The following is a 21,119-nucleotide window of genomic DNA, read 5'->3' on the forward strand; positions in this document are numbered from 1 at the left end:
CGCAAAAATTGCATATCACAAATTGTTCCAAAATGTCAGCTGTTCCGCAGCTAAAGATCAGTATTTCCTATTAAGAAAATAAAATGAACCTACTGACGATGGTGAAACTTCGCCAAAACACGTACGGGTAGAAAGAAGAAGACTGTTTTTTTTAAGGCAGAATCGTGTTACAAAACGTATTTGCAAGTACATTTGCTTGCTGACGTGGGCGACGTTAGAGGGGGAAAAGGAGATCGAATGACCTACATCTGACAAACAATAAAAATATGAGTCGTGTAACAAAATTGTTTAATTTGATTGGGTAGACTGAGCTGCTTTACTGTTCAGAACTTCTACCTTCGCACAGAGTCAGGTGAAGCCGTGGTAAGCACAATGGACTCGCATTCGGGAGGACGACAGTTCAAAAAATCAACAAGACTAATGCACAAACTTCCTACACTATTCACAACTCACTAAAGAGTACCATTACAGACACTACGAATGTATCATACAGCCCTCTTCGGGTCTGTTAAGTGCTTCGCAGCAAGTGCGTTGGCACATCGACTGTCTCTCACGACCCACACAGTCATCGTGAGGCGAAGACAAAGAAATGTGTTGCTCAGGATGTTGGGGGCATTTGGCACCAGTTCCATGGAAGGCCTATGCGTTTCACTTGTGACATATCCCACTGCATTAACTTTCAGACACAGAGCAACAGCATACTCTCTGAGAAGGGGAAGACTGGACGAGGTACATGAGGTAACAGGGGAGCTTATTACAGAAACACGCCAAATAAATCTTTGGTATGTTGAGACATGGCAAAAAGAATGGAAAACATCTCACTAGATATGTCGGGTCTTTTCCTTCTTCCAGAACATCCAGGAACCGTTGACGCTGAGAGATGTTGACCCAGGCCGCAGTATGGCACTCTTCCTGACTGGCCATGGCCATTATACACACACCTGCGCAGTTCTGGCCTTAGACAACGTGAAAGATGTGTATATGGGGTACTGAGCCCCCGAACACATAACAGTACAGTATCACACACACACACACACACACACACACACACACACACACACACACACACACACACACACACATGCAAGACCGATGACAGAAACCGAAGACATAGGGTAAGCTTTAAGAGACCCAGATAAATGGAGCATAATTAACCTCTTCACTAATGAGGTATCAAGAGCGTTACACAAGACTTATAATAAGGAACGATCACAATGTGCGAGACCACGACGACATAAACACGCCACGCAGCATCATACCGATACATGGGTCAACACAGATTCAAACTCTGGAAGCAGATGAACGTACAGGCACAGATGACGAACACACCTGTACCACCAGATAGAAGTACACATACGGCACAGTAATATATCACACGACTGCAACAACACTGCAAGTACGCATATGGAATTAGAAATAGTTTAATAATAAGAAATAACACAACGAATTTTCTTGTTTGTACAAAGTAAAACGTTAAGAGCTAGAAGCAATAATAAGTTTCGTAACACTATCTCCGAGAAGACTTTCATTATTCCACGCTTCGTCAATTACTCGCTTCGTATACATCACAAAGCCCTCCAGTCTATTTCGCTGATATTGTCCAGGCCCTGAATAGTCAGGGTCTCAATATAACTAACTGTAATTTTTTTTATTCTCGTGAGCAAAATACCCTTTCACTTGCGCCCAACTAAGTTCAGTTGCGTTAAAGGGGCAGTGATAACGTGGTAGTCTGCCGACTCCACGTCCGTATTTATAAGCTCCCTCGTCGATAACATACGTTGGGAATTGTGGCTTCTGAAGTAACACGAGTTCTAATAATTCTGCTTTTTTTTAGTGACTCGTCCACAGTAACTCTGTGACGTCTTCACCACTGAATAATGCCTTCCTTTCGAAAGGACCGGGTTGCAATTTCATAGCTTGGCAATGTCTTTTCCAACCAATTTAAAAATGTTTCATGATTCATTTCCTCGTTGTCCTCTGACGTTTACTTGGATCTGAAATACAGTTGACAGCCGGGAATACAGCCATGTTAGGTACAAGCATGGCAAAAGAATAATTCTACAGCCTTTGCCAGTGGGGACTGACATTCCTTCTCCTTTGTCGTCACTCCAACCTTTCGTAATAGTGTGACCTGCATTCACCCATATTTCATCGATCCAAGTAATGTCCTCGAAATTAATCTTTTATTTCGCGCAAAAATCTGCATAGCCCTGCGGCTATGTCTTCTCATTCCATCAACATTTTACGGTCTCAAAATTTTTTTATATTTAATACCGAGACTCTGCAGAACCAGTCGTCGCAAAGACGATCTGCTGCCTTCAAAAACTTCCATCTCACTCAGTGTTATACGTACCTTATCTAATGAAGGCCAATCTCGTTTATTATACTGATTACATGACGCTGACTCGCATCTTGTGCAAAAGCATCCACGTTTATTACGGGTTTCTGTACACTTCTCTTCTTGCCTGGCATATGAAGACAAGAGTCCTGCTTCACTTCTTTAGTTCTCGTGTTTCTCTTTACTAATACGAAGTGTGGACGTTTCACTAACATTAACCGCGGCTGCTGTTCGCGCGACTACTTTGGTCACCGGTAAGAGAGGTCCCCCATTTTCCGACTCCTGTTGTTGTTGTTGTGGTCTTCAGTCCTGAAACTGGTTTGATGCAGCTCTCCATGCTACTCTATCCTGTGCAAGCTTCTTCATCTCCCAGTACCTACTGCAACCTACATCCTTCTGAATCTGCTTAGTGTATTCATCTCTTGGTCTCCCTCTACGATTTTTATCCTCCACGCTGCCCTCCAATGCTAAGTTTGTGATCCCTTGATGCCTCAAAACATGTCCTACCAACCGATCCCTTCTTCTAGTCAAGTTGTGCCACAAACTTCTCTTCTCCCCAATCCTATTCAATACCTCCTCATTAGTTACGTGATCTACCCACCTTATCTTCAGCATTCTTCTGTAGCACCACATTTCGAAAGCTTCTATTCTCTTCTTGTCCAAACTAGTTATCGTCCACGTTTCACTTCCATACATGGCTACACTCCATACAAATACTTTCAGAAACGACTTCCTGACACTTAAATCTATACTGGATGTTAACAAATTTCTCTTCTTCAGAAACGATTTCCTTGCCATTGCCAGTCTACATTTTATATCCTCTCTACTTCGACCATCATCATTTATTTTACTCCCTAAATAGCAAAACTCATTTACTACTTTAAGTGTCTCATTTCCTAATCTAATTCCGACTCCTACTCAAAGTATTCCCGCACATTGCACTTCAGTTGTCGCTATTGTCTTTTAAACGACATTCCCTGTCCGGCTCTCTTTTGTGATTTGTTTGCATCCTGGATCCTGGGTCTGACCCTTTTCGTTCGGAGTTCATCAGACATGATAAGCGACACGAAAAAACACACACACACAAATCGCAGCGACCCGTTGCATGGGCGACCGAACGCTTGGTAGATCGTACGTGTGTGGCCAAATCGTAGCGGTCGGTCGCTGATCACATAAATCCCAGGCAATCTGATGGACCGCGTGCGATTCGTGCACACAATATGGCTGCCTGACTGGCTAGAAGCGGCCTGTGGCAATTCTATATTTACTAAGCGATTGTGCAGTTTTGTTTCGTTTTATATTGCCCACGTTGTGTAAGAAATATAGGCTAGAATTTATGGTTATCAAGGGACCACGAACTACTCTGAGAAGTGAAGTGAAAGCCGGAGTTGCCATTTATATTAAGAATAAATTTTGCAGTAATTAGCATTTTGAAGCTTATGCTGTAGAAATAGAATTGATGCGAAGTTCATAGTAACATTCGTGATACAGTGGACTCCCCCTTATGAGTTTTAGTTATTTATGAAATAAATACACGCATTATTAAAGTTTTTTATTTTCTAGACAGAATACATTCCGGTACGTACCTACTGTAATCTTAAGAGCACATTTTAATTTAAATGTTCAGGGTAAATCTATTTTACAGTTATATACGCTAGTTCCTTGTCATTTCATATAATCTAACTCTCCTTCGCACAAAATTACAACAAGAGTCCCAGTAATCAGTAGTGCTGTTACTGACATCTCTATAAACACTTCGAGTACTCTGTGTAAATACTTGAAGTTAAATTATAAGGCTAACGAATAAAAAAAATTGAGGACTAATAAACGTAAAACGAATTGTATTGACACACTAGTAAGGTGTACATAACAAATTTGGCGTCGGTGAAAAATGTAATATATTCTGTAAAGAAAACCACAGTCCCCAAGAAAAGCGTTTCAAAACAAGATTAATAAATTATAGTTCTCGTTTACTTTAAATTTATGTTTTGCAAGTATTCGTTGTGATACGGAAATCCGCTGCAACTGCTACTAAGCATAACAGTTCATTTTCCGTAGCTGAACTTCTCGACACGGTGACGTTCATAATACTGGCTGAAATCGCTTGGCAAATCTTTCGTGTGTGGAGTGTCAGGAGAGCGACCTACTGCAGGCGATCCAGCGATATCGCATGCGCGAAGTGTCAATTATCAAACTGTAGTTTGTGTTGTGTAAGAAAATCGGCAAGTTTCTTTTGTTAAAAGAGCCATCTTGGAATTTTCTTGAAGTGCTTTTGGGAAATTAAGGTTAACTATATCTTAATGGGCAGGCGGGGGATTTGAACCATGATCCTCCCGAATGAGGCTCCAGGGTATGCGACACATTACACTGTCACGTGACGGAAACAGTACTGCCAACTTTTTCTCATCGTTTTATTGAAAATAATGTGTTTCTTTTGGCATATTGGACTGATACTATTGATCTGCTTCTTCCGTACCCAGTCTGTTTTCTCTTTCTACATCTAGATCTCGATTTTTTGACAATTATAATAATTTTGCTTGTAACTAGCTTGCGTTCCCCGAAAGCTCAGTGTTTTTCTATTATTCGGAATTTATAATAGTATTTATCAGTTCTATTCCAATTTTGAACTGAATTTTGGATGGCGTTCCTGTTATCCTGTTCTTTGCCTATTTACATGACTTTATATAAAGGAAGCCATGAAATAAGTAGAATTTTATTATATTTTTTTACAAATGTAGAAACAGAAACAGCTGTTGTCTTATTTTTCGGTAATTCATCCTTTCTTAGAACATAAACGATAAGCGCCCAGGAGTCACGAAAGAAAAAAAATTAATGACAAGTAGACATCTTCTACTGCTTTCTATGTTGTCACCTACAAACTTCTGAACCTGTGAACATTGTTTCAAAGGTCCAGACAGGTGAAAACAACTCGGCGCCAAGTATGGACAATATGAGTCAGGTTTCAGTCCTACAGATTTCATATCACGTAGTGTATCTTCAGTACAGGTAGCCGTATGAGGGAGTGCGATGGCACGAAGCGGCAGTAATCCTTGTGAGGCATATCCCCGGCGGTTTGATCGTAGGGCAATTGGCAGACGATTCTCCTGCAAGTGCACCTACATCACAGCTTTGAAATCTATGACAGCGGAAGCACAAATTTCTCATTAAATCCATGTTTCTTGATTTATTTTCTTGACTGTACTCGACAGGTTCTTCCACTTCATCGATTGTCTTTCGCCGTCTGGTTCGTAATGCTATCTCCAGGATTCAACACCTATGATGTTTCGATCGAATGAAATTTCTCTTTGAAGCACATGGTGTCCAAGAAGTCTTGACATATTATCTTCCGCACACATCATCGGACATACACCTTTATACCTCTTTGCAACGCGCTTTCCTACAGACAGATCCGTTTCTGATTACTATTCCAGACAGTAGTTCGGGATATGCTCAATAACTGAAACTTGGTTTCTTCGGTCAGACAACGAGCACACTGCTATGTCATGGCAAAAAAGAAAGTTGGAGATCTGTACTCAGCAGTGACGTAAACGGAGCACAGCCTCTCTCTGTTCCATGAATTAGCATAATACGGAGGGGTGTCAAAAAGTTTTACTTAGACAATCAGCAGCTGCATGGAATATAATTCTAAATTACTGGCTGTAAAGGAATGGATCTAGATGTATTGGTCATTTGTGATACATGAAAATATGTGCTGGACAGGGACTCAAATCCCAGATTTCCCGCTTATCGCGAGTAGTCGCCTTCACAACTTTGGCTATCCGCGAGCGCTTCCCTGTCGGAGGCTTGGTCAGGCCAGGAAGCGTGCACACGTAGCCTTGAAGTTGTTGATCGTTCGCATTAAGCGAGAAATTCGGGTTCAGGTGCCGTTCTAGCACAAATCTTCATATTTCATTATTGGAAAAAATACATCTACATCCATTTCAGTTGAGGTCGTACAAATTCGCATAAAGTGAATTAGTTGCAATAATGAAGTTTTAGTTATATCCTCGAAAAATGAAGCTGTGACCATGAACGTGGTGACGGTGCTATTTCTGCTCTACGTATTCAATCCTTCAGTGCGGCACATCTTTCCTAACGATGGCTGACTAACTGAGTCCTGTCAAAATGAATCGGGGCTTTATCGTATAGCAAAACCCCTCGAACAGCTTCGTGCGACACTTCGCCTTGACAGCCACCCGTGAACTCGTCAGGAGATGTCTGTAGTGTGCTCCTGTGACGGTTTGCGTCTTACTAGCATAATCTACTAGCGCTAGACCATGCTGATCTCAAAAAACACTCAGCATCAGCTTGCCCGATGATGGCTCGGTCTTCAAGTTTCTCGTCGGTGGTGAACCACCCGCATCCTCTGCTTGCTTTGGTATTTTCTCTCGGGTCATAGCGATATACCCTGCTCTCGACCACGGTGACTAGGTACCTCAAGAAGTCTTTTGGATTGGCGTGATACAGGTGCAACATTTCTCCCTCTGCTTCCTTTCGGCGTGTTTTCAGTGGAAGAAACCTAATGCGTGGCTGCATTTGCCGTGTTCAAAATGTGCAAGATGTAGAGAACTGATCCATGATTAATTTTCATTTTTTACAAATATCGCCTCGATCTTGATACGCAGGACAGGAGTTTCAAAGCCTCCACTTCTGTTGGGACTTCCAGTTCTTCACAGAGTGAACTAAGTTAAAACCTAAGATGTTTTTGTCGTACGTAAAATAAGTAAGAGACTCGAAATCATCAATTCAATCACTCAGTGACCGTACAGGCACCGATACGAAAAACAAACAGAATACCGAAATACTGAAATCAGTCTTCCGAAACTGTTTCACCGCAGAAAATCGTAAACAGTCCCTTCTCTCAGTCATCGTACGAAGCCATCAGGACCACATGAGATACCTGTAAGATTCTACAAACATTATTTGAAAGAACTTGGTCCCCTCTAGCAGCAGTTTATCGTAGTCCGCTGGAGCAACGAAGGGTACCTAGCGAAGGAAAAAATCAGAGGTCATTCAAATGGTTCAAATGGCTCTGAGCACTATGGAACTTAACTTCTGAGATCATCAGTCCCCTAGAACTTAGAACTACTTAAACCTAACTTAACCTAAGGACATCACACACATCCATGCCTGAGGCAGGATTCGAACCTGCGACCGTAGCGGTCGCGCGGTTCCAGACTGTAGCGCACAGGTCATTCCCAGTTAGAAGAAGAGTCGTAGGACACATGACACAGTTATAGGTCTGTATCGTTGACGTAAGTCTGTTGTCAGAATTATGGAATATGTTTTATGTTCAAAATAATGACATTTTTTGAGAACGCAAATCTCGTCTAGGAAAATCAACATGGAGTCCGCAAACATAGATCATGCGAAACTCACCTGGTTCTATTCTTCTATGAGATCACTAGCGCTGTAGACAACGATGCTCGGGTTATGCCGTGCCCCTTGACTTTAGGAAGGCATTTGAAACCTTCCCACACTGCGGGTTTGTGAAAAAAATACGAGCTTACCGAGTAGCGGGCCAGATTTGTGACTGGATTCAGAATTTCCTCGCAGACAGAAGTCAACATGAAACTTCCTGGCAGATTAAAACTGTGTGCCGGACCGAGACTCAAACTCGGGACCTTTGCCTTTCGCGGGCAAGTGGTATAGCACTTGCTCGCGAAAGGCAAAGGTCCCGAGTTCGAGTCTCGGTCCGGCACACAGTTTTAATCTGCCAGGAAGTTTCATATCAGCGCACACTCCGCTGCAGAGTGAAAATCTCACTCTAGAAGTGAACATGTCGTTCTTAACGGAACAAAATCTACAGATGTAAATGTTGTTTGCGGAGTACTCCAAGAAAGAGTGATAGGACCGTTACTATTTACAATGTAGAAAAATGATGTGTTAAACGCGTCGGAAACTCTTTAAGGCTGTTCGCAGGTAATGCAGTTGCCTATAAGAAAATAGCATTGCCAGAAGACAGTACCGATTTGCAAAATGACCAACAGGATATTGATTATTGGCGCAGCCTCTGGCAACTGATCCTGAACGTAACTATATATAACATATTGCGCATACATAGGAAAGGAAGCACTCTATCTTACAACTACACAATTGATGATAAATTGCTGGGAACAGTATATACGGTAAAATATTCAGGAGTAACTATCCAGAGCAACTTCAAGTGGAATAACCTCATAAGTCAAATACTGTGGTAGGAAAAGCAGATACCAGACTGGGACTCGCAGAAAGAATTTCAAGGAAATAAAACTCATCCACACAGAAGTGGCCTGTTCGAGCGATTCTTCAGTATCGTTTACCAAGCTGGAAATCTTACAGGGTAGGACTGATAGTAGAGTAGAGAAGATCCAACGAAAAGCGGTTCGTTTCGTCACGGGGTCATTGCCGGCGCAAAAGCGTTACAAAGATGCTCAATAAACTCCGTAGGCAGACGTTACAGGAGAGGTGATGCACATCATGGAGAGGTTTCGTATTAAAATTTTGAGAAAGTGAATACAGTAAACTCTCGATTATCCTCCGACGAATTATCCGCGGCCTATTTCTCCTTTTTTTTCTCTTCTCTTTTTTTTCTACTGAAAATTTTCCATTAACCCAACAGCGCTTACGGGTGAACGATAATCTCATGTTACGAGTGTAGTAAACACTGTGCTGCTCGAACGCTGCAAGACCTGGACGGGGTTTTGTTACAAAGTAGTATAAGGTAATGTGAAACTGGATTGTTCTGCACACGTTGTAAGTACCTAATTTTCACATATTTTATGAAGATTAAAGTAGAATTTATTATAGACGTTAATTAGTTATTTTAATTACGATAGTGTAATTAATTTTTATTTTTGAACAATCCTAATGCATCACTGTGTACCTGAATTGCGGATTATCCGGGGAATTCGATTATCCGCATTTTTCAGTTCTCCAATTGCCGCGGGTAGTCGAGAGTTAACTATATTTCCTTCCACATACATCTCGTGAAATGCCGACGATGAAAAATTTGAGAAATTAGAACTAATACAGAGGCTTATCGGTAGTATTTCTTCCCATGTACCATTCGCGGGTGAAACGAGGAAGGGGGGGGGGGGGAGAGACCGGTTGGTGGTAGCAGAGCAGTACCCTTCGCCACACACCGTCAGGTGGGTTGCCGATTATTGATGTAGATATAGAGACTCAAGGTAGAGACTGTCTCTCACTTCGCTCTTCGTCATTCAGTTGTTTGCCAACACTAGAAGCGTCTGCAAAACTGTCATATGGCGGTGCATTGTTGTACATTACTACCAAATCATGACTGATTGTTGCATCATTGCTCCTTTTCAACAGCAGAAAACGAATCGACGCTCGATATTCCACCTTTTCAATCAAAACTTTGTGAATACTCCTCCTACAGTGACATTAGGTGTCGCTAATCTCACTAAGCTTATTCGCCTAAAATCGAATTGGGCTGCACTTTTGGTTGTTACCAAGGTTAGAATTTTCAGGTGCGCACCTTTCTTCGTAGGGTAAATTAAAGCTCCTCGGAAAGATATCGAACTGTAAAATTTGCCTCTAGCTGCGAAAAGACACATTTTTCGTGGCCCTTTTTTGGGACCTTAACTCCTGTTTCCTTCTTGAGAGCGTTTTATTATTTGTAAGAGAAATAACCTGCAAGTTTAATTCCATTTGTATCAACGTAAATATTTAACTTCATTTAAGGCCTCCCTAGCTTTTAGTGAACATGCAAATAGTGAGCCTAGCTCCTTCAGTAAACGTGGGACTGAAAGCACACCTGCAACAATGGAAAATAATTGTCTGCACGACAGATCCTCCTCCTCTCACTTTACCGCTTTGAACAGCCTGCAACAATGCGAATAATAATGACTGTATTTTATTCAGCCCTTTTAAATTCCTCAGCATCAGTAGCCCGGTGTTCGTGAATGTAAGTTCTTTGCTAAACCAAGATATTACTAGATTTTAACATGCCGAACGTGTGTAGTGCCCGATTTTTTGTTCTGGCTCAGGAATTCAAACAAAATTCCAGAAACTCATGGAACTGTTACGCGATGTGCTATTTGCGATCCAGGAATTTTGTTCGAGGATACCAGCGAGATCGCACGAAACAACACATTTCCAATTCTAAGCATCAAAACTCTTTAACGAAGCACGTAAACCTCTGTTACGAAATGCAGTTGAAGGTTGTTCTTCAAAAAGCCAAAATCTGAAGAATTTCAACATTGATTTATGTGCATCTCTTACACAAGCAGTAATCCCAATCAGTAAAGTGAACTATAAAATATTCGAGGGATTTCTATAACAATACACAAATGTCAATGTCCGACGATAGTTCTTTAAGAAAAAACTACGCGAAGCCTGTTTACCAAGAAACCATACAAAGAATCAAGGAGAAAGTTCTCGGCTGCAGTGTGGGCACCATTCTGGATGAATCCATAGATCAATGGAATGCTTATGTTTTGAACATTTTAGCTATTCCCTTAGCAGGGGAGAAAGTTAAGCCCAAATTGTTAAAAATGTATGAGTTGCAGAAAACCGATGTCAGCACAGTGATGCAATCAATCATGGACTTCTGTCAATAACTGTAGCCTAGTGATATTGAGTGGAAAAGGTTCTGCTGGTGGTTACATACCAGGCTCCATACATGGTTCCAGCTATTAATCTATTGAAACCTATGTTCCCTACACTGAAGCACGTGACATGCTTGCTCTACGCCCTTCGCAGGATTAGTAAATCCACAAGGAACGAATACGATATCGCAAATCAATTCATCCCTGCCCTGAAGGAGATTGAACTGAAAGCTCTGAGTCGTGGTGGAGCCTGCCGATAAATCACTGATGCGCCTCTTCCAAATTTTCCGGTCATTACTCACTAGGTATCATGTATTGATTGTGTTACCACGTTGTGTGAGAATTTGGACAAGATTAAAGATTGTCTGCCTTCTTTGTTTCCAGTCGACGCAAATGCTATTTCCAAGACACGGTAATTTCTGCTACCAGATAAAATACATAATTTGTAGAGAGAACTATTTTGTGTCCATAGTCATAAGTAACTGACTGCAGCTGCTAAATGATTAGACGAACATTGTCTTGGAAAGGAAATCCAGTGGCATATTTTTACTTGCGTGAGGGAGCGATTAGATGGCTTTGCGAAACACAAGCTCGAGTCTAGTCTTCAGAAGAATCCGGATAATAAGGAATTAGCCGCATTTGTTAAGCTGCCATTCTGAGTGAACACAAAGTTTGTCCCACTTGTTTCTGTGGACGCCGAAAGAAGCCTTAGAATCTGTTAAGACGTTCTGTCTCCTAATAGTAACAGGGTTATTTTAAAAAATGCAGAAGTGCTTAACTGCCTTGAAGTTCCGTGTTTTTTCCTTCTTCTGATGAGTGATGATTTGATGCAGTTGTTTGGAACTCAATATGTGCGAATAGGAGAGAATTTGTTGAATTAGTTCTGTAAATCAGCACCTTTTTGTCTCCTTTTTAGGGCTCCGTGCATGAATCTGTTAAAAAGGAACCGTTGTAGAATCGTTTTGTTGTCCATCTCCTGTCTGTCTGTCTGACTGTTAACGACGCTTTTACTACGAGTAGACGAATCAACTTCAAATTTTTGTCACATATTAAGGTCTGTGGCCCCCTGGCGGCGTAAAAATTTTAAGCTTCTAAACCACTTCACTCGAAAGATACTGCCATTTGTGTCACATATTTTGATACTCAAAAACTCAATGAAACCTAAAGGGTGCTTCCTGTTGACCAAAATCATGAAATTTGGCAAGAAGCAAGGTTTCACACTACACGTGAAGGAAAAAAGTCAGAAAATTATTAATCTGTAATTATATAAAATGAAAAAAATCTTTTTGTAATTTTTATAAGCCTGTTTATCTGTTCATTTTTTACGACGCCTTTTTCTATGGAACAGATTGGCGTATCAAGTTCAAAATTTATGTCACATACTAGTGACTTGTAGTGCCTTGGCGCTGCAAAAGATTTCGGCGTCTAAGTCATTGCAATCTAAAGATTCGGTAATTTATATCGCGTATTTTGATATTCTAAAACGCACTCGTCAAAACCAATAGGGTAGTTACGTTCACCTAGAATCGTGAGATTCGGCAAGAAAGAAGGTTTCTAGTACTGTTCAAAATCTGAAACTTGTAAAATTTTAATTATATCGCATAAAAATATCTTTTGTCATTCGGACATTGCATTCATCATCCTTCAAAAGCATAATAGACAAACACTGCTGCACGCAAAGATAAAATATAAGTTATAGTCACGTTTCAGTAAGTAAATAAAAACGCCTTATCAAATCTTCTCTCTTACACGTATATAAATGAAGTCCCCTGCTCGCTTCTTTTTGTATCCTGGAAATGGAAAAAAGAACACATTGACACCGGTGTGTCAGACCCACCATACTTGCTCCGGACACTGCGAGAGGGCTGTACAAGCAATGATCACACGCACGGCACAGCGGACACACCAGGAACCGCGGTGTTGGCCGTCGAATGGCACTAGCTGCGCAGCATTTGTGCACCGCCGCCGTCAGTGTCAGCCAGTTTGCCGTGGCATACGGAGCTCCATCGCAGTCTTTAACACTGGTAGCATGCCGCGACAGCGTGGACGTGAACCGTATGTGCAGTTGACGGACTTTGAGCGAGGGCGTATAGTGGGCATGCAGGAGGCCGGGTGGACGTACCGCCGAATTGCTCAACACGTGGGGCGTGAGGTCTCCACAGTACATCGATGTTGTCGCCAGTGGTCGGCGGAAGGTGCACGTGCCCGTCGACCTGGGACCGGACCGCAGCGACGCACGGATGCACGCCAAGACCGTAGGATCCTACGCAGTGCCGTAGGGGACCGCACCGCCACTTCCCAGCAAATTAGGGACACTGTTGCTCCTGGGGTATCGGCGAGGACCATTCGCAACCGTCTCCATGAAGCTGGGCTACGGTCCCGCACACCGTTAGGCCGTCTTCCGCTCACGCCCCAACATCGTGCAGCCCGCCTCCAGTGGTGTCGCGACAGGCGTGAATGGAGGGACGAATGGAGACGTGTCGTCTTCAGCGATGAGAGTCGCTTCTGCCTTGGTGCCAATGATGGTCGTATGCGTGTTTGGCGCCGTGCAGGTGAGCGCCACAATCAGGACTGCATACGACCGAGGCACACAGGGCCAACACCCGGCATCATGGTGTGGGGAGCGATCTCCTACACTGGCCGTACACCACTAGTGATCGTCGAGGGGACACTGAATAGTGCACGGTACATCCAAACCGTCATCGAACCCATCGTTCTACCATTCCTAGACCGGCAAGGGAACTTGCTGTTCCAACAGGACAATGCACGTCCGCATGTATCCCGTGCCACCCAACGTGCTCTAGAAGGTGTAAGTCAACTACCCTGGCCAGCAAGATCTCCGGATCTGTCCCCCACTGAGCATGTTTGGGACTGGATGAAGCGTCGTCTCACGCGGTCTGCACGTCCAGCACGAACGCTGGTCCAACTGAGGCGCCAGGTGGAAATGGCATGGCAAGCCGTTCCACAGGACTACATCCAGCATCTCTACGATCGTCTCCATGGGAGAATAGCAGCCTGCATTGCTGCGAAAGGTGGATATACACTGTACTAGTGCCGACATTGTGCATGCTCTGTTGCCTGTGTCTATGTGCCTGTGGTTCTGTCAGTGTGATCATGTGATGTATCTGACCCCAGGAATGTGTCAATAAAGTTTCCCCTTCCTGGGACAATGAATTCACGGTGTTCTTATTTCAATTTCCAGGAGTATATATATATATATATATATATATATATATATATATATATATATATATATATATATACTCCTGGAATTCATTGTCCCAGGAAGGGGAAACTTCATTGACACATTCCTGGGGTCAGATACATCACATGATCACACTGACAGAACCACAGGCACATAGACACAGGCAACAGAGCATGCACAATGTCGGCACTAGTACAGTGTATATCCACCTTTCGCAGCAATGCAGGCTGCTATTCTCCCATGGAGACGATCGTAGAGATGCTGGATGTAGTCCTGTGGAACGGCTTGCCATGCCATTTCCACCTGGCGCCTCAGTTGGACCAGCGTTCGTGCCGGACGTGCAGACCGCGTGAGACGACGCTTCATCCAGTCCCAAACATGCTCAATGGGGGACAGATCCGGAGATCTTGCTGGCCAGGGTAGTTGACTTACACCTTCTAGAGCACGTTGGGTGGCACGGGATACATGCGGACGTGCATTGTCCTGTTGGAACAGCAAGTTCCCTTGCCGGTCTAGGAATGGTAGAACGATGGGTTCGATGACGGTTTGGATGTACCGTGCACTATTCAGTGTCCCCTCGACGATCACCAGTGGTGTACGGCCAGTGTAGGAGATCGCTCCCCACACCATGATGCCGGGTGTTGGCCCTGTGTGCCTCGGTCGTATACAGTCCTGATTGTGGCGCTCACCTGCACGGCGCCAAACACTCATACGACCATCATTGGCACCAAGGCAGAAGCGACTCTCATCGCTGAAGACGACACGTCTCCATTCGTCCCTCCATTCACGCCTGTCGCGACACCACTGGAGGCGGGCTGCACGATGTTGGGGCGTGAGCGGAAGACGGCCTAACGGTGTGCGGGACCGTAGCCCAGCTTCATGGAGACGGTTGCGAATGGTCCTCGCCGATACCCCAGGAGCAACAGTGTCCCTAATTTGCTGGGAATTGGCGGTGCGGTCCCCTACGGCACTGCGTAGGATCCTACGGTCTTGGCGTGCATCCGTGCGTCGCTGCAGTCCGGTCCCAGGTCGACGGGCACGTGCACCTTCCGCCGACCACTGGCGACAACATCTATGTACTGTGGAGACCTCACGCCCCACGTGTTGAGCAATTCGGCGGTACGTCCACCCGGCCTCCCTCATGCCCACTATACGCCCTCGCTCAAAGTCCGTCAACTGCACATACGGTTCACGTCCACGCTGTCGCGGCATGCTACCAGTGTTAAAGACTGCGATGGAGCTCCGTATGCCACGGCAAACTGGCTGACACTGACGGCGGCGGTGCACAAATGCTGCGCAGCTAGCGCCATTCGACGGCCAACACCGCGGTTCCTGGTGTGTCCGCTGTGCCGTGCGTGTGATCATTGCTTGTACAGCCCTCTCGCAGTGTCCGGAGCAAGTATGGTGGGTCTGACACACCGGTGTCAATGTGTTCTTTTTTCCATTTCCAGGAGTATATATATATATATATATATATATATATATATATATATATATATATATATATACGGAACCATCGGTGTGCCAGTCGTACTCGCACTTCGTTAATTTTTTACCTTACTTGAGCACATTTTCTCTTCCTTTTTTCATTTGAAATTCACACCTAAAGTTCCTATCCCCTGTTATTAGTCTATGAAAAACTCGAACTGAAACTTCCTGCAGGTTAAAACTGTGTGCCGGACCGAGACTCGAACTCGGGACCTTTGCCTTTCGCGGACACGTTTGTAGAGCACTTGCACGCGGAAGGCAAAGTTCTCGAGTTCGAGTCTCGCTCCGGCACACAGTTTTAATCTGCCAGGAAACTTCATATCAGCGCACACTCCGCTGCTGAGTGAAAGTTTCATTCTGAAAACTCGAACTGTCAGTTGCTACATAGGTGGGATCAGTTTCAGCCGGGGCTGTAGGAGCTGTCAACGAAAGAACAACATCCGCTATACTGCTGTATTCCGACTTTGCTGGATCGCGCTGCGTGTAGTTCAGACAGCGGCAGCTTCTGCTGAGGCAGACGGTGTTGCTGCAGGCTGGAGAAGATGCGGAGCGCGATGCGCGCCGGGCAGGAGGTGCTGGTGCAGACGTCGACGGGCAGCTTCCGGTTCCAGGGCATCTCGGAGGCGTTCACGCGGCGCCTCTTCGAGTGGGAGCAGGCGCGCGGCATCGGGCCAGAGGACTCCACGTTCGCGCTGCTCGACCCTCGCTACCGGCCGCGACCGCGGCAGCCCGCGGCCATCGACGAGAACGGTCAGTCGCTGCAGCGCTGCATTCTGCCAGACGAGCACACAGTCATTTAGGAATCAACATAGTTTTGAAAAACCATGATTTGACTCAATGGCCGTGATGCCTCTTTATCAAAACTACAAGTTTTGGTCAAATAACAGACCATTCTCAGGCATTTAATTAAAAAAAAGACAAACTACAGCACATCATACACTTCACCCTGTGAACACATTGCCTAATGTACAGGACGATGATATTACAACCTACAAAAGTGTCCATGGCTCTTGAGCTATGCATTATAAAGTCAATATTTACAAGACATTTTTTTCTTGTTTTCGCCCACATTACCTCCTCCAAAAATATGGAAACCAAAGACATTCCAATAGAAGAGACACGTTTCACAGTGTCGAAGATGAGCAAGTGCTCATACCTCTTTGGGTATCCATCCCTGTTTATTAGACATATCTTTTTTTGTTTTGGTCCATACTACAAGCTGTGCAAGTTGCCTTCCTGCATCTCAGCAGCAACAGTACAGGTGCATGTATATATTTCGCTGTCAGAGGTGTCAGAATGATTTTTGCTTATAAATTTCGACCTGATCGTTTCCGGACCAGATTCCATTACCTTAAATTTATACATTTACCCGTCTCCATCATTCTTGGAAGTTCGTACCGTCGTCACAGTATCGCCCTGTATAAATCGGGAATTTCTCCTCATTCTAGAGGTTTAATGCATTTAATCTGTAACGTTTGTCTAGATGTAGATGTTCATGATTGAGTGCATATGCTGTAATTAATGTCGTTTTATACAGCCGACAACGGTTTGTTGTTGGACTAAAGCTGGTAGTTTTAATACAAAGTCGTACAGATGATTATTAGACGGTTTCACAATGTACCTTTTTATATTTTCCGGTATCCCAAGACTACACATCAAATTTGATTTTCATCCTCCAGTTTTGCCTATCTGTCCATAAATTTTCTTCAATATTTATTCTTCCGACAGAGGTCTGAATTCCTTGAATCCTTGTGGTCGGCGTCCTCCCTCTTTTCTTTCTTCCTGGTGGCCCCCATTCCATAATTCTCTGTGATAATCTCTCCTTTGAACATCCTTTTTGTATGTCCATACCATAACAGTTGTTTTTCTTCTATAAAATCTGTTTGTAACGTCCATTTTCTTCCTCATGACTTCATTTCTGATTCTTTCTCGCCTAGATATCCCTGCAGACCGCCTCCAAAAGTCCATCTCCGTTGCCATCAACCTTTTCATTATTTGCGATTTAACTACCCATACTTCTGACCCATACGCCATAATGCTTCCGATAATTGTGTTGAAGATTTTACTTTTTGTTTTCTTTCTAAATTATTGTTCCCATAAAATACCATTTACTGTTCCAATAGTAAACTTCCCAACATTTATTATTGAATTAATTTCCTTGTCTTGTTTTCCTTCTTGTGTGACATTGACTCCTAAATATTTGTACACTTCAGTGAGTTCAGTCCCTTCTTCCACTATCAAATCTTGATTTGTGTCTCCTGTTATCATATACTTTGTTTTATTCCTGTTGATCTGAAGTCCCTATTTTTTATACTGCATACAGAAACATAGACAAGAGCAAACATAGACAAGAACAATAAAACCAATAAAATAGCGTGGCTACTTCCGTTGCAGCCGTGTCTTCTGAAGATGTATATCCACATCACCGTTGTAACGTATATGCAACTAACATGTGTGGAGCTACAACAAATATGCCTATGTTCATCAGTGAAAATGGACTCGATAAGCAACCTGAGCTATCAGTAAACGGAATCTAACCTGCATAACACTGTGTGCATGTTGTATGAGTGTCAGTTTCACTGTCATTTAAGGCCTCAACAGATTGTTACATGAAAAACTTAAAACTAACATCTGGATAAGCTATCTGACTGCATATTTGAATATGAAAACTCCATGAACAAATGAACCTGTAACAAAGAGTACCTAAGCTATCTGTGTTTTTGAACAAGAATTTACAAGTGATACAGAATCTGGGTTTTTCAACGGAATTTACTGGATAGGAGTACAAGACATGTTGTGGTGTGTCAGTGTCTCTGTTTTGGCCCTAAGTTTTGCATTCACCTCTTTAGATAACTGTCTCTTTCCCTGTGGTTTATAGCAACTCGCAGCAGCAGCAGCTAAAGCTTATTGTTACTAACAATGAATATAATAAAACTACTAAATAACTTGTGAGAAGGGATTTCATAAATTACGTCTATTTAAAACTTCAGAATCATCATAACCCATAAACAATAATAGACAATGACTATTACAATGACATAGGTATCAATAATGGCTGAGTGCCAGATTAACACGTTATTTCATTTTCAATTTATATTTACATTTAATAACCACAGCATATTTATTAATTAGATGTGGAGAATAATTATCGTTATTATTTGGAGAATAAGGAGGCTTATTTAACTGACAAGCAAAACATGGGATTATTGCAAACTCGGACTAACAATCACGAGCCTAACCCTGCAATTGCTTTTGAGCTATGCTTGCGAATTTTACCTTGAATTCCAACTTCAAGCGTAGTTAAGCTATCTACATCTCTCCTGGCTATTTAAATAAAATCATGCCTGAGTGTGGTAAGATCTGACGTGAGGGCAGTGTGACACGTCTTCTGTCTCTGAGCTCTCGACCGACACTACTACTTCCACTCTCGCAGACAACAAAACATAAACGGCTCTAAGCACTATGGGACTTAAAATCTGAGGTCATCAGTCCCCTAGACTTAGAACTACTTAAATCTAACTAACCTAAGGACATCACACACATCCATGCCCGAGGCAGGATTCGAACCTGCGACCGCAGCAGCCGCGTGGCTCCGGCTGAAGCGCCTAGAACCGCTCGGCCACCGCGGCCGGCTACTCTCGCAGACAGACCTCGTCTCAGAACAATGCCTATAATCGCGCTCCCGTGCTTCGCCCTCAGAGTGTTACTGTCGATATCTGAGAGCTTACACCACGCAAAGAATAGCGTTAAGTTGGCTATATTGTTTTCAATGTAATGGAGAGAGGTCTGACACACTCCTTATGCCGTCAAGTGGTAAATCATTAAAATGTTGTCAATAGGTATTGGCAGCGTCACAGTAACAACGCTACACGTGCACAGCCCGTGTATCTTCTTGAAACCCACATCCCGCAGAAAAACACAAAAGTAGCGCGTTGCTTCTGTGTTCGTCAGCGGGTCTTCCTGTAACGCTCTACTTCTGTGTTTGTCCTCGAGATGTGGTTTCCTGGAATATAGACAGGCTGTGCACGTATAGGCCTGTCATTATGACGCTACCAATACCTATGGACAACATATACCATTCCATTTTAATCTGTTTTGCCAGCTGACGCTGATGTGGTCGTACATTTGGAGACACGACAGGCAGGTAAGCAGGGTTATTGACTTCCGAAAATGCTTAAATTCCAGTGTTTCTCGCACTACAATTGGATGGTAGAGCCGGCATTTTAACATCGACTTTTACCACGACGACCTCATATCTATTTAGAATAAAATAAAGTGGCCCGTCTACATTTGAATTATTATTTATTAGTTACATAATTCTAGCAAATTGTTGACTGGTTATCGATCTGTTACTTTTTTATATAATCAGTTATCACAAATTGTTCCCAAACATTTTGAAGAAAAAGAGGAGCAGCACCAAAACCATTCTTATCTAGGTTCCGAAATATCTAGGGCCACCACCGGTGGTACTGCACAAAAGAAAACTAATCGATCTTTTACGACAAACACCGAGATGGTTCCTTAGAAAGGGCACGGCCGATTTCCTTTCCCATCCTTCCGTATTCAAAGCTTGTGCTCCGTCTCTAACGACTTCGTTGTCGACGGGACGTTAATTCTAATCTTGTTTCCTTTCTTTAATCCACCTTTGTAGCATATTAGGAAGGCGAGTCAATAGGTAAACAATTCTCTATTATTCCAATTTCGTATAGCGCGCGGAAAGAATGAACACCTATATCTTTCCGTGCGAGCTCTGATTTCCCTTATTTTATCGTGATGATCGTTCCTCCCTATGTAGGTCGGTGTCAAAATATTTTCACATTCGGAGTAGAAAGTTGTTGATTGGAATTTCGTGAGAAGATTCCGTCGCAACGAAAAATGCCTTTCTTTTAATGATTTCCAGTCCAAATCCTGTATCTTTTCTGTGACACTCTCTCCCATATTTCGCGGTAATACAAAACGTGCGGCCTTTCTTTGAACGTTTTCGATGTACTCCATGAGTCCTATCTGATAAGGATATTTTGATGGGGATGGAGAAGGATTCCTCCTTCGCGTAATAACCGTTTATGAGCGTGGCACTGCGAAGCACAGAATAAGCGAGATAGCACGATGTGGAAACATGCATCTTTGACAACAGCAAAAAATTCAAACGCCACCTACCGTGCAATGCTGACCTAGCTCAAGGAGATTTTGCCTTTTTGGTTCGATGAAGGATCAACTTCTTGAATCCAACTTTTTGAATTTTTGTATGTGCGTGCTCGGCAGCTCAGTCGGCATCCATCCGAGACAGCGGGAACGTCTCTGCGCATCTGGTTTTTTCGAAATTCAAATCTGAAATGTGCGCTGCAATCGAAACTCTAGCCAGCTGTGAGGTGCGGTCTGTGATACGGTTTTTGTTGGCAAAAACCTAAAACCTATAGAAATTTATCGTGAACTGTGCGAAGTGTATGGAAACAATGCAAAGAGCTAATGTTCTGTCCGGAAATGGTGCATTCGGTTTAAAAATGGCCGAGCCAACGTTCATGATGAAGAGAAGAAG

At 43.3% G+C, this 21,119-nt stretch overlaps 1 protein-coding gene across 1 annotated transcript in view; it reads left to right on the plus strand.

The window, feature by feature from the left end:
- Window positions 1-21,119, plus strand: part of LOC126235393 (uncharacterized) — a 491,959-nt gene that overhangs the window by 289,299 nt on the left and 181,541 nt on the right. The window contains exon 7 of the mRNA XM_049944114.1: window positions 16,116-16,333. Within this exon, the coding sequence (XP_049800071.1) occupies window positions 16,116-16,333 (218 nt within the window). The remainder of the gene's footprint in view (window positions 1-16,115; window positions 16,334-21,119) is intronic.

This window comes from Schistocerca nitens, chromosome 2 (assembly GCF_023898315.1).
Source record: "Schistocerca nitens isolate TAMUIC-IGC-003100 chromosome 2, iqSchNite1.1, whole genome shotgun sequence".
NCBI classification, from domain to species: Eukaryota; Metazoa; Arthropoda; class Insecta; order Orthoptera; family Acrididae; genus Schistocerca; species Schistocerca nitens.